Raw genomic sequence first — 19768 nt, 5'->3', positions numbered from 1 at the left:
ACTACTGACCTCGACATATGCACTCGATTACCAGTCGTGAATATCACTTGGTTGATAAAGTTAGCCACCAACCTGATTTCATAAAATGAATCACAAATTAACAAACTAAGATGAAACTCCAATGCATCTTCCCACCAAAGTACAACCTTTTATCTACATTAAACCCACATATAATTATTCAAATGTAATTATTTAAATGAAAGTTACTGGTGACGATGAATGAAATTTTCAAGCATGGTGATGCAACGAAAAGTTCAGCAAGATTCAAAATGCCATTTTTGTTTTGAATTTGGGATGAGGATATTATAGGTTTAGACTATTTAGCCCTTAGTAGATGCATCAATTTACTCAAGAATCTGAATCTTGATGGCAATGACGAATCCAAATGCTAGTGATAATTGATGATGATAGAGATGATTAAATTATGGTGATGAATGACGAACGATGGAGGTAACGACAATTGATAGCTATGAATATGATGATCGAGGGTGATTAGATTTTTAGTTGAAATAATAAATCATGAAACAAGGAAGATATATATCAATAAAAGATTAAAAATATCACAAAAGAAAAAACTAATAAGTATTGGCATGAATGTGTACCTGGCTGCTTCAAACACTAACCGAAAGGAGTTGTTGTGCGTTCAACCGAGGATTTCTTCGAAGCTTTTCATAAATCAATCGAAAAGGATGCATTATACCTCCCAAGATTCAAAAAACACGAAGAAGAAAGAAGCTGGTAAAAATGGCGTCGTTGTACTGGACCAAAAGAAATGGCGAGGTTGAATTGACATAGGGAAAAAGAAGAGAATCTTGAGGAAGAATGTGGTGCCATTCTTGATTGAAGTTTTTCAAAAACAAGGGAAAGGGTGTGAACGTGATTGAATTAGGGTTTAGGAACAAAATGTGAAAGATGATGAATAGTGATAGTTATATTGAAATCTAATTTTTGATTTTTATTTTTATTTTCTCCGTTCTATGAATTGAATCATAGAGTCACTAAGACCCAGTTGTCTATTCTTTATTTTCTTCTAACTTTGACCCAAATAAATTTTTTATTCTTAATATTTATTTTACGTTTTTACAATTCTATAAATTATTAATTATTAATTTGTCAAATGTTACAATAATGCTCTCAAATAATAATGATTTAAACTAAATAAAGAGTGTTCTAATTTCCATCTTCTTGAATTTCTTCAACTAATAATAAAGGTATTATGTTAGTAAGATTTTAATGAAAAGAACATATAAGAAAGAATGTTAGTAAGATTTGATGATGGAGGTGGAAGTAGGCATGGCCACGGGGCGGGTTACCCGGAACCGAACCGGTCCCGAACCGCTTGGAACTGAATGCGGAACCGGAACCATTTGCGACAGGTTCCGAACCGCGGAACCGTGAAACCGCCGGAAAAATACTTCATGAACCGGACCTAAAAAACCGCGGTTTGGAACCGGAACCGGTCCGGGTGAACCGGTTCAACGGTTCCATGGAACCGGAACCGGGACCGGTCCGGTTGAACTGGCTCAACGGTTCCATGGAACCAGAACCGCCAAAACTAGCCGTTAGAGAGCCGTTGCATTTTTCCCTATAAATACTCATCACTTTCAATCATTTTCATTCACAACTCATCTCTTCTCCTACTCTCTCTACTTACTCTCTCTACTTAATTCTTTAATTACGCAATTATTCTCTTAATTACATAATTAGTCTTTTAATTATTTCTTAATTTAGTTAATTACATAATTAGTCTATTAATTATTTATTTATTTCTTAATTCTATTATTATTTCAATATTATCAATCATGTCTTCATTTTTGAAAAAAGCCTCAAAAAAAGTTACTAAAGTGGCAAAATCATTGGGAGGTGCCAGCTCCTCCAAATGAAAGGCCACTTCTACTCCGTCGGTATCAACAACACCTTCCATTAGTAATTATAATTATGAACCAAATTATCCAGAAGGGTACGACCCAGAATTACATAATTATGCAGAAGAAGTGGAAAGAGAAATACAAATTGATGAAGAAGAAGAACAAGAAGAGGAACCAACGACCCCTATTGGGATACATATATCTCGACAGTCATCAACAAGATCACATGAAGAACAAGGAGAACAACAACAACAAAGACAAGCTCGTGGTAAACGAGTCAATTTCCAAACTATCGGTTAGTTTTATAATTTTATTCTTCAAATTAATTAAATTTTAAATTATTTATTTATTTAATTATAGTTTTATAATTTTAAATTATTTATTTAGATGAAGATGAACCAGTAAGAAAACATTTTCCGGCAATGCCACCTCCTAGTGGTAGAGCTGTTTCACATGTGTGGTCGTATTTCACAAAAGAACCAACCGAGAATCCAGATATTTTCTTATGCACTTGTCAAATTTGTGAAAGTCAAGGAGTAAAGCCCTTAGTTTCATACAATTTCGCCAGAGGTAAATACTTTTTAAGGTTTTTATACATACATTATATATTCATATTTTATAAAAATTTATTTATTGTGTTTTGTGAATACGTGTTAGGTGGTGGTACGGGATCTTTTAACAAACATTTGGCAAAGAAGCATGAAATCACAAAAGAAACTCATGCAGTAAGCGGCAGCGGGACCACAAGTGGAACTGGAAGCCGACAGACACAGTGGGACATTCCCAGCACAGGTATGCCTTTTAGATATAATCGTAATGATATGATTGATGAATTTTCTAGGTATGTAATTTGTGATGAATTGCCTTTTAACCACGGTGAAAGTAGGGCACACGAGCGTTACGCTAGAAAAACTTTGCAACCACAATATAGAGCAATCCCTAGGAGCACTCTTAAAAGACGCACAATTAAATTATATGAATCAATGCGCTATGAATTAGTTGAAATGTTTAAATCTTTTAATGGTAGGGTTAGCATAACAACTGACATTTGGTCTGCTCCCCCACATTTAGAATCTTATATGTGTGTAACAGCACATTGGATAGATCAAAATTGGATTATTCAAAAAAGAATAATTGCTTTTGAGACAATGCCAGAAAGACATACCGGTGAAAACATAAAATATAGATTAGTAGAGATATGTAGAGAATGGAACTTATTAGATAAGATATTTTGTTGTTCAACTGATAATGCAACCGCGAACATTAAATGTCTAGAACTTTTGTATAACGAACCTGCATTTAGTTTTATCCTTGGGGGTAGCTTATTACACATACGTTGTTGTGCGCATATAGTTAACTTATCTTGCCAAGCTGGCATAAAACAATTAAGTGATTTATTAGAACCAATTAGGGATATAGTGAAGTGGCTTAGGATTGGAAAGATAAAGAGACGATATAAACAATTATGTGACCAATATCAACTTAAAAAAGTGTATTGGTCATTAGATACTCCTACACGTTGGGGCTCAACCAGCGATTTATTAAGAAAGGCGATTGCTTATCGTCCAGTTATAACACAACTATATAGTGAGTGTACAGATAGTTACATAGCTGATGACACTTGGGAATTAGCTATAGGTGTACATAACATATTAGAAGCGTATGACCACGCGACTAAGATTTTTTCATATGTTTATGAACCGAACGTTCACTTAGTAATAAGTGAGTGTATTACTATTTTTTATCATCTCTTTAAATATACGCATGATGATACTAACACATATTTGAAGCCGATTCTTGCAGATATGATGGAAAAATGGAAGGCATATTTTACCGAATTTCCTTATATTTATGGAATCGCAACCATTTTGGACCCATGTTTTAAAACTGAGGTCCTTACTAAAGTAATAGGATTTTACTACCAATCGTTAGATCGCCCACCTACTGATGTACATAATTATGTAGGAACATGTAAAAAATATTTAGCAGAACTCTATGATTATTACGCTAGTGTATATAACCCAAAACGCGATACGTCTAGGCGTGCTAGCGTTTCGGCACGTCCCTCTTACTATAATTCGGTAATAGCTAATATAATGAGTCAAGATGATAGTTTTGTAGGATCATCTTCTTCCTCGACCTCATATTTAGAACTAGATAGTTATCTTAAACACCACTTTGAAATAGACCAAGGTAGCTATAATATTTTAGAGTGGTGGAAAGAAAAATCTGTAAAATTTCCCATTTTATCGAGAATTGCAAAGGATATCCTTGCAATTCCCGCGTCAACAATTGCGTCGGAGTCTGCTTTTAGTGTAGGTAGAAGAGTATTGGACGAAAAGAGATCTCGTCTTGCTCCACAGAGTATTCAAATATGTGTTTGTAAGAAAGATTGGGATCAAGCGGAGATTCGAACACAAGGACTAAGGAATGATGATGATCAAGACGATGATGATGATCCATGGATGATGATGGATACATCTGCATCATCGTCAGGAGAAGAGTCAGCGGAAGCATCTAACCAACCACATGATGATGACGAAGACGAATAGGATCAATCCGACAACGATAAATCAACATTCAACAACTATAAATAAAAGGTATGACAAAGAACTATGTGGGCTTTGATTCCTTCGAGATACGTAGGCAGCTTAGTATTCCTTTGGGTACTAGGTTCAAGTCTATTTTCTCCCTTTTTTTTATTAATCATCTTTATCGACATTATCATTGATTCATTTGTTATTAATTAATTTTTTTTATTCTTTTTAGTAAATATTTCAATAACGATGACAACTTGACATGCAATGAATTTCGTTAATAATCAAGTAATCATCAAAGGTACGTCCGCAATATTATAATATTTTTTTATTATATAAATATTTAAAGAAAAAATAAAAATGGAACCGATGGTCCGACCCGCCCGTCCCGTGAGTTGGAACCGCCGGAACCGCCTCATGAACCGCCAAGGAACCGTTTGGAACCGCCCGGAACCGGAACCGTTCGCGACAGGTTCCAAATGGAACCGGAACCGGATGAAACCGGATCGGAACCGGACCAACCCGGACCGTGGCCATGCCTAAGTGGAAGTGATCTCATGGTAAAGGGGTATTTATAATGGGTTTTGGGCAATTTATAGTTCATAAATTTGTATGAAAAAGAATATTAGGAGTATGGAAGAAGGTTAACTTGTATAAATGATTTGGAGTATGTAAGTGAATGTGTAAGAGTTGGAGTGTGTAAGTAAGTGTATAAGAGATTGGATTGTAAAAGAAGGCTAGCTTGTGTAAGTAATGAACAACATGGGTTAAACAGAAAGAATTTTGGTTCATCAAATTTTTGTTCTAGTTTGTACAAGTGAATATACTTTAAAATAATGGGTAATTTTGATCATGAAACTATGATAGTTTACTTAGAAATTTTTCTTAAAACTACACTTAAAGTTAATAATTAAAATACGATTCAGTTTTTAGGTATAAAATAATTAATCAAAGTTATAAGGTTAAAATAACAAGTGGTAATATTAGTTTAAGGAAAGATTTTAAAAACGTAATGTTTTATAAAATTGTAATAATAAAAAGAATTTACTTTTCATATTATAAAATAATAAAATAATATTTTAGTGCATATAAAAATATTTTAAACTAAATAATATTTTTAAAGTTTAACATTTGGAAGAAATTACAAAATCGGTTAAAGGTTTAGAAATTAAAGATTGATTGAAATGGATAACCAAAAGATTAGGAATTTGAATCGAAAATTCGGAATAATTAATCGGAACATTAAAATTAAAAATTTTGAGTCTGTTAAAAAAGCTCTTATTTGCACACAAGATTTGCTTCGTATTTCTAAAGCTTGAAGTTTCAACTTTTAAATTTTAATCACTTGCTTTTAGTTTTTTAATAGCTTGATTTGTAACTTTATGGTTGTATTTCAATTGACTTATGGTTGTATTTTAATTTCTAAACTCTCCATATCTCTTACCCCATGATTTGTCTTTTATGACTAATTAAGTTAAGTATTTCTAGAGAATTAGTATTTAAATTTTATATATAAAAAAAATTCTAAAACAAATAAGGAAAAAAACGCATGTTTTAGGAAATAAACAAAACCGGGTATCTGGAAACCCGATATCCGATTTTAAACACCCCTATTAACAAATATGCAACCAAATATGCAACCAATTTGCGCAAATGAGGAGCTTTAGAGAATATTATATATTAAATCTATTTAAATTAATAAATAAATAAATAAATAAATAAATAAAAACATTTTTGTTGCCATTGTTGGAAAAAGGTGGAAAGTCAAATAGGACACATTGGATGAATAGGAGGGATTACTAATTAATGAAATTTAACTTAAAAACTCATTTTTCTTTTCCAAAGTATTGGTTTTCCTCAAAAAAAAATGCTTTTTGGACACTATTCATCTTTTACTTTTAATTTGTATTTTATTATTAATCTACAAGTTAAAATATAGTCATGTGGGATTTTGTTTGATTCGTCTCAATGCAAAATTATTCATATTAATTTTCCATATTTTTTAATAATGTATAATTAGAGATATTAAGAATTAAATAAGTACATTAGATAAAGTGTATGAAGTAAATGGGACATTAGTTCTAAATTAGAGGGAATAGTAAATAAATATTAATCTTTAATGAACTGGGCTTAAAATAGACTAGCTGATAGCAAAGAAGCATATTCTCACAACTTGATGTGATTCTCATTAACAAAATTCCATATTATCTTATCTCTCTTACTCAGATTCCAATATATTTTTCCATAAAAAATAATACTTGTCCAAATAATCAGCTACACGCATCTCTAGATTCGCAAGATCTCGCACCATTCCTTTCCAATATTCTAAACCGTCGATCTAAATATTCAATCCATCTACGAATCACGCATTTGCACTTTATAGTCTATACCCCTCCTTAACCAGTCAGGCAGTCACTCTCATAAACACTCCCAAATTGCCGTGTCAAATTGTCATTTTTCCAAAACGTCATCGTTCCATTCATCATTGCTTTCCACCAAAACCCCACTACTCTTTTTAATAAAAAAAAGTTAAACATAACTTGATCAACGCTTTCAACTGAAGATCTATCCTCATTTTGATTATAAAAATTCAGTATGGATTAATTTTGATTTATTAAGTTCATTCAAAATGACCAAAACCATGGGATATACAAAATAACACTAATTATTATAAAGAATAATTTGAAACTAATCTCAAAGTAAATTAATTTCAATTGGTCTCTTATATAGAAGTAATTTAACAATCATTACTATACTTATGCATTAAAAATTTTATAACAAATAATACAAACTTACACAATAAAATGAATTCACCATTTTTGTTCTTTTAAATCCCTAAAACACCAAATATAATGTGAATCATGAGTTAAAATAACGATTAAGAGTTTCCTTTTCAGCCTTGTAAAAACAGTTGAAGAAGTATTAATTCATTCTCCTCTTTTAGTAAAGATTCTCTTAACTTGCCAGGAAAATTTAATAATTTGAATATGAATAATATATTTCAGTTATTTACATAATTAAGTTATACACAAAATTAATTATGAAAAGAAAACTATATACACAAGATGCATTATTTAAAATCTAATAATTAAATGAGCTTAGTATAATTACAGATGAAGAATTGGACAAACCAACTAATTTTGTCCAAGTTCATTCATTACATCACCATAAAATTAACTAAAACGAACTTTCATGCATGATGCAATTGCAAAATAATCAACTCAAAATAAAAGCACATTAATTACTACATAAAAACTAAAACCTAATCAAGACAAAATGCGGACACAGCCGTCACTTCTCATCAGAGCTCGATTTTCCGGAAAAATCAGTTGCAAGACGAGAAGCAATCGCAGAGTGATACATGACATCATGAAACGACGTGGTTTCTTTGGTCATCATTCTCAATTGCTTCGCCTTTTCCTCCGTGAAAACTCCCGGAGTAAATTTAGGTTTCGCTGAAGTATTTTCCGATTTGATCTGTGTTTCGTCTCTAGAGTCAATGTAATCGGGATCAGACGACCAGCCGAAGAGCGGCGTCCACCATTTCCCGGCAGAGGTTTTCCGGGGAATGTTGTCGGAGTTGACGGAGTCACGGATAACGAGGGAAGGAGTAGGGAGGAGATTGGTCGACATTGTTGAGGGGAAGAGAGAGAGTTGATGGGTTTTTGATTTTGTGTTTTTGTGAGATTTAAGTAAAGAGGGGAGAGAAAAGGTAGTATTTAAAAGAGGAAATATGGGTGAGGATAAGATCGCGTACACGTGGCAATCGACGAAAAATTATATTTAAATACTTTAAGGTTTGTAATGACTTTTTTAATACTCCTTCCACACCAATATAAATGTTTCATTTGGTTGGACACGGATATTAAGAGTGTAGGGTCCATTAAAAAGTGGTAATTTGGTAAGTAGTGAAGGGTAATTAGTGAAGGGTAAGTAGTGGAGAGTAGTTGGGTAAGTAAGGTATATGGAGGTATATTCGTAATTACTTGTGTGAACTAAGGATATTTAGGTAAAAAAAAAGATTGATAAAAATAGAAATATGACAATTGATATGGTTTTGCCAAATAAGAAAATGTGACAATTATATTGGTGTGGCGGGACTCGGGAGTAGCATTTAACTACAAGTTACAACTAATAGGTACGAATCAATAATTTCTAATTAATATTTCCTAATAAATAACCGTTATTTGTAAATTATCATAAAATGAAAAAAAAAAATAATAATAAAGAAAAAAAATAAAAAAAGGTAAATTAAATCACAAAACTCAAAATCGATAGAGAGAAACAGCCCGCTGATATGGAGTTGAATTTTTCGCCTTTCTAGATCTGACTATACAATCTACCCTTTAGTTACAGATCAGATGAGAAGGTGAGAACCATTGTCAAGGCGTTGGGAGATGTTTTGGAGATTGAAGAGGATTTTTCTTAATATTAACCCTTTCCGTAGGGTTAGGATTTGGCTTGATGTTACAACATCGTTGAAGAGGTTCCAAATGATTCGTCTCAAGAACAACAATACGCTAAAGATCCCGTTCAAATATGAACGTCTTCCACACTTTTGCTTCATGTGTAGATTGATGTGCCATACTGAGAAGGATTGTTCACATGTTTCTGATGAAGAGAAGGAAGTTGGGTATGGATGGGGACTAAATATTAGAGCTTCTCCACGGAAGGGCCTCATCAAGAATAATGAAGAAGTAAATGCCCTATGATTAAAGAAGAGTATGTTTTTAGTAAAGCCCAAAATAACGACAACCTTGAACGTTTTTATGGGCAATACAGAGACTATGCACGATAGAGCTGCTGAAAATCAGATAATGAAGGCCCGTAATCCTGAATCTTAGAGTGCACATGGGGAAGATTCGATTTCGTGGCTAGCGCTCAGGAAGATGCTTTTAATGAAGGTGATAAAATATTGAGGGAACCAGATCCTACGGCTATATCATTAGCATCCCTTGAGGTTAGTGTTTCTGACAATCATGAGAATACGAATAAAGTAGGGGGGATCATCACTACTGCTGCTGTGTCATGCCCTCCTTTCCAGATTGATTGTCATAAATCCCAACCAAAAAATTTTGTGAAAATTAAAAAAACACAACAAGGAGGATAAGAATGTTGGGGGGACCATTAATGTTTTTGGGCCCACACAAATTACACCACTTGAATTGTCTGGAAAAAGGAAAGCATACGACTCTGATGTTATTATGGAAGACAGTGAGTGCGTGTGGAAACGGTCTTGTATGGGAACTGATGTCGAATGTTTTCCCAATGATTCAGTAGCGGAGGTTGGTTGTTCCCAACCCCGCGAACAAAAATGAAAATATTTAGTTGCAACTGTCAGGGTCTCAACAATCGCCTGACAGTTCAAGCTCTCCACAGTTGGTGCTGGAGGTAGCGACCAGATTTTGTTTTCGTTATGGAGTCGATGATGGAAAAATGTAAATTTGAAGGGATTAGAGGTAAATGTGGCTTTAGTGATGGTCTGTGTGTCAATAGTGAAGGCCAATCTGGTGGCATTGGTTTATGGTGGAGGAATGCATCTGTTAATTTAATCTCTTTTTCAACAAGGCACATCCTGGTGGAGATTAGTGAAGCGGGAGGAGTGGATGCAACATGGTTTGCGTGTGGCATTTTATGGATGGGCTGATAGACCAAATAAGCACAAAACGTGGGAGTTAATCAGGAAACTTATGAAAGACTCACCGAGCCAATAATATTTTTTGGAGATTTTAATGAGATTCTGGGTCATCATGAGAAGGAAAGAGGTGGGACCAGGGACGAAAAGGACACGGATGCTTTTAGAGGATGCCTTGATAATTGTAGTCTTCGTGACCTAGGTTACAGAGGGAGTACTTTTACATGGAGCAGAGGTAATTCTCCTGCTACTATGATTAGGGAGAGGTTGGATCGCTTTGTGGCTTGCTCATGGTGGCAACAGATTTTCCACTCTTACGATATTCGTCATTTTTCTATTTACCGGTTGGATCATGCCCCATTATGCTCCATATGTCTAGACCATGAGGGGAAGGGTGTGACGCAAAACTATTTAGGTTCGAGTCTCTTTGGCTCTTTAATGATGATTGTCGAAAAGTGGATTCTGATGCTTGGCAGGAAGGTCTAGGTGCTGATATTGAATTCTATATTGCAAACTGTGCTAGCAAGTTGTCTTCATGGGTTGAATCGACTTTTGGGGTCCTTAAGTCTAGAATCAAAGCTTCGAAAAAGAAGTTACGAGCTGCTCAACGATGCCCTCCAGACGCAAACATGATCGACAATTGTAAGTCCTTGTTAAATGAGCTTGATGAACTCCATAAGCTTGCGGAATCATACTGGCATATGTGGTCTAGGGCTAACGAGCTTAAAGATGGTGATGAGAACTCCAAACACTTCCATAACAAGGCTAGCTCTAGACGACGAAGGAACTTGATAAAAGGGTTGAATGACGAAAACGGCTAGTGGAAGACTAGCAAAGCAGATATTGAGCGTCTTATCACGGTTTACTATGAGAGTTTATTTGCCACTAGCTCTCCCTCGGGTTTTTAAGAAGCAGTTGATGGTGTTGGCTCAATAATGACTGATGACATGAATGATAATCTTGATGTCGAACCTACTACAGAAGAGATAGCACAGCTATGTTACAAATGCACCCCATTAAGGCCCCAGGTACGGATGGTTTTCATGCTTTATTTTATCAAAAGTTCTGGGACATTATGGGTGATGATGTTGTGTGTCTTGTTAAGAGATGGTGGAGAGGATTATTTGATTTGAAGGGGATTAACTAAACCTGTGTCTCTCTTATTCCAAAGTGCAATAAACCGAAGTCCCTTAAGGACTATAGACCTATAAGCTGTTGTAATATGATATATAAGTTCATTTCAAAAACTGTTGCGAATAGACTGAAGCCTTTATTAAACAAGGTCATCTCCCCTAATCAAAGTGCTTTCATCCAGGGGCACTTGATCACTGATAATGCTTTACTTGCTTTTGAAACCATCCATGCCATGAAAAGATCGACAAATGGTAGAAACAACACGTTCGTGTTGAAATTGGATATGAGCAAAGCCTATGATAGGATTGAATGGGGTTTTCTTGAGAGGATTATGTTGAAAGTCGATTTTCATGATAGTTGGGTTCGAAGAGTTATGAGCTACATTACCAGTGTATCTTTCTCCTTCAAGTTTAATGGTGGTGTCTTTGGAAATGTTGTTCCTTCACGAGGTTTGAGGCAAAAAGACCCCATTTCCCCCTATCTCTTTATTTTTGTGTGCGGATGCATTTTCTACTTTGATTTCTCAAGCTATGACTAGGAAGTCCCTGCATGGAGTTAAGGTCTGTTGAAGTGCCCCCCCTCTATCTCATCTATTCTTTGGCGTGCGTGTAAAGACTTCATTCCGGTTAATGCGGATCGTTTTAGGAGACACATGCATCCATCTGCTATATGCACTCGATGCAACGAAGGTGATGAATCCCTATGTCATGCTCTGCTGGAATGTGCCGATGCTCGTGATGTTTGGCTTGCTTCCCTTTTTGTTCTTAACTTAATGATGCCCCTCGGGATACTTTTGAGAATCTATTCTTATGGTTGCATGCCCACTCTTCAAAGGATGAAATGTCCCTTATTTGTGCTTCTCTTTGAGCATGTTGGATGGGTCGAAATAAGACTGTCATGGAGAATAACTACTGCGATCTTCTACAATTAACATCTTCTATGAGCAAGCTTGTGAGTGATTACAAGATATATGCACAGAAAGTTCACGATGTCCCTCGCCCGAGAGTGCATACATTTGCGTCATGGCAGCCTCCTAATAATGGCTGGATCAAGCTCAATTGTGATGCCCATGTGGGGTTTGGATGCAAACGGGGGCTGGGCATTGTTTTAAGAGATGACCAAGGTCGTATTCTTCTAACTGGTACTAGACAAGTACACGCCAATTGGGCCGTAGATGTCTCGGAGGCTTCAGCTGCATGTTATGGCTTGGAAGTAGCAAAATGCATGGGTTTCAATTTGATACACTTAGAAGGCAATGCTTTTACTGTGATGTCTGCCATCTCCAACAAGGACAATGGCTTTGCTCCAATTCATCTAGTCTATGATTGCATTTTTGATCACCTGTCTTCTTTGGATGGCTTTAAATGTAGCTTTGTTCATCGATATGGTAATATGGTAGCCCATATGGTTGTTAGATAGGATACGGGTGTTAGTCATGAGAAAATTTGTATGGCCCCATGCCCCGATTGTTTGCTAACTTTGGAAGAGCTCGATTTGAGCTAATTTTATCAACATGTGATTTTCTTATATATATATATATATATATATATATATATATATATATATATATATATATATATATATATATATATATATATATATATATATATATATATATATATATATATATATATATATATATATATATATATATATATATATATATATCACAAAAGTCTCACCCAATTAAATCCTACCACATAAGAGTAACTTGTTAACTTTACAAATCACCGTTATTTACTACAACTTCACACGTATACAAATTGAGGCAGTTGAAATATTGATGGTAAAATTAATTAATGATTGTTATAAATTTAAGAGACTTAAATTGTTTATAAATCATCATTATTATCAGTGTATTTCGTTAATAAAAAATTATAATCAGGGTTTAAGGAAGAAAAGAATGTACAATTTATACCTATTGTTAAGGATGCGGTTAAAAAGTCTCTCGACTCGAGATTGATCCGCAGAATGATAAGCTCCTGTAACAAAGAGGAGTGCGTGAAATTGAATCCTAAGCTTACATCTTACTATACAAGTTTGACCCTTAATAAAAATAAAATTAAATAAAAACATATAATAAATAAAAATAACTAAGTAAAAAACGAGTAAGCGAATGATTTGTAAAAGACAAAGGCAAAAGTAAGAATACCAACTAATAAGCGAATAGGAATCAGTAGTTTAAGACACGGATAAGACATTTTTAACTACCCTTATCTCTAGTCAGGTTCTCAGAGAAATGTAGGCCGTGCAAGTCATTTTTTATTTGTTCACGTTCTCTTATGTCTTCCTCGAAACCTCTTACCCTCCTCATATATTTTACATTAACTTTATTTCACAATTTTTATAGTGCTTATGATTTCCACGTTTTCCCACTAACTTTACAAAAACATTTTTTAACAATTATAATCATCATAAATTTTTTTCATTAAATTTATTTTAATATTTTTAAAATATTTATGGTCATCACTTTTACTCCATCAAATTTATTATTCAATAACATAATATATTCACCATCTAAAATATTTTATTTTTCTTAATTTTCGTGAATAATTGTTGTAATAACAATTTCAATGAATGAATGAAGTTTTAATTTTGTTTGATAGCAGTGAAAGTGTCATTGTTATCCTTATTTAAAAGTTTAATGATTGTTCACACAAATAAAGTAGAGATTTTTATTTTTTTTCTATAAAGAAAATTGGTACTTCTTCCATTCTGAAATACTCATTACATAACAATTTTGGATACTATTCGTCGTTCAAGCTTATTTTATATATTGCGGCTAATGTGTTAAAAAAATATAGGCATGTAGGAACTTGTTGGAATCGTCTAATCGCATATTTTCATAATATTAAGTTTTTATAATTTTTATATGTGTATAGTTCAATATATATATGATCAAATTAACACATTGGATTACATAACAAGTCAAATGTACTAGTATAGTGGAACAGAGGAAGTATAAGTAATAGAAAATTACAAAGTAAATAAAGAACATGGTGCAAGTAAAATTAAAAGGCTGAGGAAGTATTTCTTTTTTGTTTGTTAATTCAATATACTCTCTTTGTTATCATTGATGTTTTTATTTGCTATTTTAGGTCGTTTTATATATTTTTCTCCTAATTTCATTTTAACATTTATATATTGTTTTTGGTCCCTACATATTTTTCACTAATTTTATTTAAATATTTTGTTAATAATTTTGTTCTTCAAATGCACTAATTATTTTAATATTTTTTATGCTCATGGTCCCCATTTTTATTCCATTAACTTTATTATGCAATAAAATTATATCTACCAACTAAAACATTCATTTTTTTTTAATTCCTAAGAATATTCCTTATGAGAACAATAATAGAGAACATAGGCTATTATTTGTTACATTTTTATTTTGGCCATAATGCACACGTGTTTAATTCACATCCTTATTAAGGATAGCAAATGGGTCTAATTTTACGGGTTTTGCACCGCATAATCCAGTTCGGGTGGGTATGGATATGAATTTAGTGGTTAATGAGTGAATATGAGTATGAAAAGTTCTACCCGCCATAGGGAGTGGGTATGTGGTGGGTATGAGATCTTATTTGCCCCATATCCAGCAGTCTCAACCCATATCTACTCAACTACCTCATATTTGTCTGCCCTATATCTACAAGATATTACTTTGATTATATCGCTTTGTGTTTTTTTATTAAAAACTATAAATAAATTTACGATATTAATTTTCTTTTATTACATTGTATGTTTAAAATAAAATTTAGAAACACGATCAAATATGTAAAAATTTACAATTTTATGAAGCATATAGCGTGAACTTAGAGTGAATATATGTGAGACGAATATAAAATGGGTATATCCATGATGAATTTATCCAATTGACTATACCTGAGTAGAGATGGATTTAAATATATACACAGACATTAGTGGACCTAGTTAAGAACAAGGGATTGTATATACAACCCTATAAAACCAAAATGAAAAATATAAAGAATTTGGTTATTTGTAACTACAAGGAATTAAACCAACATATTATGCATAGTAATTAACTTATGCTATCGTTAGTCCTCTAATATTTTTTGATAATTTTCCTTGATATTATATTATCTTCTTCGATAACTCGCCATTATTACAGTCGTGATCGCCTTCAACCTCAATTTGTTTGTTTTTTTGTTATTTATTTATTTTTTATAACTATACTTCAATGATCTTTTAATTATTTATTGAAAGTGTTTTATAATTTTGATTTAATCGCTTTTATTCAAAAACATTTTTCACTTCGTGTAAATAATTATAAATTGAAACTTAGTTTGAGAATAATTTTATTTATAAACTTATAAATCGTTTTTGTTTTTTAAATTTAAATTTGATTGGATTTATAAATAAATTGTATGTTTTAATTACCACTATCTTCTATCTTTTAATTTGTTGCATTCTGTGAATTGTGAAGCTACAACTACATGATGCCTTTGAGAAACTATGATGTTTGATGTATAATGGATAATACTTATTGCATTTTGATATTTGATATTTGGAATTCATTGTAATTTATAGAATCCAATATATGTTTGACTAAAATGGTAGTAAAACCTATTTGTTTATGCATTATAATAAATATTTCATTTGTCCTTAAATTTGGGGTAAATTGTAAATAGTAAATCGATCAACATTTATTTGATTTATTGAAAATAAACCTACATATTATTTATTTTCAAATAAAGCCATCTATTATTTATAGTTGTTAAAAAAAACCTATTGTTTATATAATCATCTTTAATATTAAAACTTCGTTATATGTCAAAAATTAGGATTAAATACAAGTGTTGTGCTTATTTTCAGCAATTATACATAATAGATAACTTTATTTAAAAATAAACGATAAGCAAATTTAATTTTTGCAGATCGAGCAAATGTTAATTTATTTTGATAGTTTTCCCTTAAACTTATTAGAGAACATCTATAGAACTCTGACTTTGATTTAGTTATTTAATAATTAAAAAAAAACATAGGAATATTCATATAAGCCTTGAATTTAAATTTTTTTAATCTTAGATCTACCTCTGTATTTAGGTGGACAGATATGGTTATAAGAATTTTGTTGGCCATGAGTTAATGGAAATAGGTATGTGATGGATATAGGCATGGCCATGGTCCGGGTTGGGCCGGTTTCGTTCCGGTTCCATTTGGAACCTGTCGCGACCGGTTCCAGTTTCGGTTCCGGTTCCGGACGGTTCCAAACGGTTCCTTGGCGGTTCATGAGGCGGTTCCGGCGGTTCCAATTCACGGGACGGGCGGGTCGGACCATCGGTTCCATTTTTATTTTTTCTTTAAATATTTATATAATATAAAAATACTATAATATTGCGGACGTACCTTTGATGATTACTTGATTATTAGCCATATTCATTGCTTGTCAAGTTGTCATCGTTATTAAAATATTTACTAAAAAGAATGAAAAAAATAAATTAATAAGAAACGAATCAATAATAATATCGATAAAGATGATTAATAAAAAAAGAGGGAGAAAATGGACTTGAACCTAATACCCAAAGGAATACTAAGCTGCCTACGTATCCCGAAGGAATCAAAGCCCACGTAGTTCTTTGTCATACCTTTTATTTTTAGTTGTTGAATATTGATTTATCGTTGTCCGATTGATCCTATTCGTCTTCGTCATCATCATCTGGTTGGTTAGATGCTTCCGCTGACTCTCCTCCTGACGATGATGCAGATGTATCCATCATCATCCATGGATCATCATCATCATCTTGATCATCATCATTCCTTAGTCCTTGTGTTCGAATCTCTGCTTGATCCCAATCTTTCTTGCAAACACATATTTCAATACTATGTGGAGCAAGACGAGATCTCTTTTCGTCTAAAACTCTTCTACCTGCACTAAAAGCAGACTCGGACGCAATTGTAGAAGCAGGAATTGCAAGGATATCCTTTGCAATTCTCGATAATATGGGAAATTTTACAGATTTTTCTTTCCACCACTCAAAAATATCATAGCTACCTTGGTCAATTTCAAAGTGGTGTTTAAGATAACTATCTAATTCTAAATATGAAGTGGAGGAAGAAGAAGAAGATGATCCTACAAAACTATCATCTTGGCTCATTATATTAGCTATTACGGAATTATAATAAGAGGGACGTGCCGAAACACTTGCACGCCTAGACGTATCGAGTTTTGGGTTATATACACTAGCATAATAATCATAAAGTTCTGCTAAAAGTTTTTTACAACTTCCAACATAATTATGTACATCACTAGGCGGGCGATCTAATGATTGGTAGTAAAATCCGATTACTTTAGTAAGGACTTCTGTTTTAAAACAAGGGTCAAAATGGTTGCAATTCCATAAATATAAGGAAAATCGGTAATATATGCCTTCCATTTATCCATCATATCTGCAAGAATCGGCTTTAAATATGGGTTAGTATCATCATGCGTATGTTTAAGAAAATGATAAAAAATAGTAATACACTCACTTATTACTAAGTGGACGTTCGGTTCATAAACATATGAAAAAATCTTAGTTGCGTGGTCATACGCTTCCAATATTTTATGTACACCTATAGCTAATTCCCATGTGTCATTACTTATATAGCTATCTGTACACTCACTATACAGTTGTGTTATAACTAGACGATAAGCAATCGCCTTTCTTAATAAATCGTTGGTTGAGCCCCAATGTGTAGGAGTATCTAATGACCAATACACTTTTTTAGTCGATATTGGTCACATAATTGTTTATATCGTCTCTTTATCTTTCCAATTCTAAGCCACTTCACTATAACTCTAATTGGATCTAATAAATCGCTTAATTGTTTTATACCTGCTTGGCAAGATAAGTTAACTATATGAGCACAACAACGTATGTGTAAAAAGCTACCCCCAAGGATAAAACTAAAAGCAGGCTCGTTATAAAAAAGTTCCATACATTTAATGTTAGCGGTTGCATTATGGGTAGAACAACAAAATATCTTATCTAATAAGTTCCATTCTCTACATATCTCTACTAATCTATATTTTATGTTTTCACCCGTATGTCTTTCTAGCATTGTCTCAAAAGCAATTATTCTTTTTTGAATAATCCAATTTTGGTCTATCCAATGTGCTGTTACACACATATAAGATTCTAAATGTGGGGGAGCAGACCATATATCCGTTGTTATGCTAACCCTACCATTAAAAGATTTAAACATTTCAATTAATTCATAGCGCATTGATTCATATAATTTAATTGTGCGTCTTTTAAGAGTGCTCCCAGGAATTGCTCTATATTGTGGTTGCAAAGTTTTTCTAGTGAAACGCACGTGTGCCCTACTTTCACCGTGGTTAAAAGGCAATTCATCACAAATTACATACTTAGAAAATTCATCAATCATATCATTACGATTATATTTAAAAGGCATACCTGTGCTAGGAATGTCCCACTGTCGGCTTCCACTTGTGGTCCCGCTGCCGCTTGCTGCATGAGTTTCTCTTGTGATTCCATGCTTCTTTGCCAAATGTTTGTTAAAAGATCCCGTACCACCACCTAACACGTATTCACAAAACATAATAAATAAATTTTTATAAAATATGAATATATAATGTATGTATAAAAAACTGGAAAAGTATTTACCTCTGGCGAAATTGTATGAAATTAAGGGCTTTACTCCTTGACTTTCACCAATTTGACAAGTGCATAAGAAAACATCTGGATTGTCGGTTGGTTCTTTTGTAAAATACGACCACACATGTGAAACAACTCTACCATTAGGAGGTGGCATTTCCGGAAAAGGTTGTCTTACTGGTTCATCTTCATCTAAATTTAAATATAAAGACATACTCAGATATATACCACAATATAAAAATAAATAATAATTTAAAATTTAATCAATTTGAAAAATAAAATTATAAAACTAACCGATAGTTTGGAAATTGACTCGTTTACCACGAGCTTGTCTTTGTTGTTGTTGTTGTAATTGTTCTTCATGTGATCTTGTTGATGACTGTCGAGAATTATGTATCCCAATAGGGGTCGTTGGTTTCTCTTCTTGTTCTTCTTCTTCATCAATTTGTATTTCTCTTTCCATTTCTTCTGCATAATTATGTAATTCTGGGTCGTACCCTTCTGGATAATTGGGTTCATAATTATAATTACTAATCGAAGATGTTGTTGATACCGACGGAGTAGAAGTGACCTTTCTTTTGGAGCTAGAACCTCCCAATGATTTTGCCACTTTAGTAACTTTTTAGAGGCTTTTTTCAAAAAAGAAGACATGATTGATAATATTGAAATAATAATAGAATTAAGAAATAAATAAATAATTAATAGACTAATTATGTAAATAACTAAATTAAGAAATAATTAAAAGACTAATTATGTAATTAAGAGAATAATTGCGTAATTAAGTAATTAAGTACAGAGAATAGGAGAAGAGATGAGTTGTGAATGAAAATGATTGAAAGTGATGGGTATTTATAGAAAATTACCCAATGGCTATAAACGGCTAGTTCTAACGGCTAGTTTCACGGTTCCATGGAACCGGTGGGCCGGTTCACCCGGACCGGTCCCGAGTCCGGTTCCGGTTCCGGTTCCATG

At 33.1% G+C, this 19768-nt stretch overlaps 2 protein-coding genes across 2 annotated transcripts; one reads left to right on the top strand and one right to left on the bottom strand.

Annotated features, from left to right (window-relative positions):
* Window positions 1–7462: 7462 nt before the first annotated feature.
* On the bottom strand, window positions 7463–8094 carry LOC130814874 (uncharacterized). The gene has a single exon (XM_057681108.1). It carries the CDS (start codon window positions 8036–8038, stop codon window positions 7697–7699), a length of 342 nt encoding a protein of 113 aa, XP_057537091.1. The 5' UTR covers window positions 8039–8094; the 3' UTR covers window positions 7463–7696.
* Window positions 8095–9833: 1739 nt separating this feature from the next.
* Window positions 9834–10861, top strand: LOC130815507 (uncharacterized). Its single transcript, XM_057681997.1, has 3 exons — window positions 9834–10032; window positions 10132–10434; window positions 10497–10861. Exons 1-3 carry the CDS (start codon window positions 9834–9836, stop codon window positions 10859–10861), a joined length of 867 nt encoding a protein of 288 aa, XP_057537980.1.
* The last annotated feature ends 8907 nt before the right edge of the window (window positions 10862–19768 follow it).

Source organism: Amaranthus tricolor, chromosome 6 (genome assembly GCF_026212465.1).
Source record: "Amaranthus tricolor cultivar Red isolate AtriRed21 chromosome 6, ASM2621246v1, whole genome shotgun sequence".
NCBI lineage: Eukaryota > Viridiplantae > Streptophyta > Magnoliopsida > Caryophyllales > Amaranthaceae > Amaranthus > Amaranthus tricolor.
The sequence above is the reverse complement of the archived record's forward strand: the minus strand, read 5'-3'. Positions and strand labels throughout refer to the sequence as shown.

Coding starts and splice junctions, on each gene's coding strand:
- LOC130815507 (XM_057681997.1), top strand. CDS start 9,834: ATGGAAAAATGTAAATTTGAAGGGATTAGAGGTAAATGTGGCTTTAGT. Junction 10,033..10,131: donor TGCAACATGGTTTGCGTGTG/GCATTTTATGGA, acceptor TATTTTTTGGAG/ATTTTAATGAGATTCTGGGT. Junction 10,435..10,496: donor TCTAGACCATGAGGGGAAGG/GTGTGACGCAAA, acceptor ATTGTCGAAAAG/TGGATTCTGATGCTTGGCAG.
- LOC130814874 (XM_057681108.1), bottom strand. CDS start 8,038: ATGTCGACCAATCTCCTCCCTACTCCTTCCCTCGTTATCCGTGACTCC.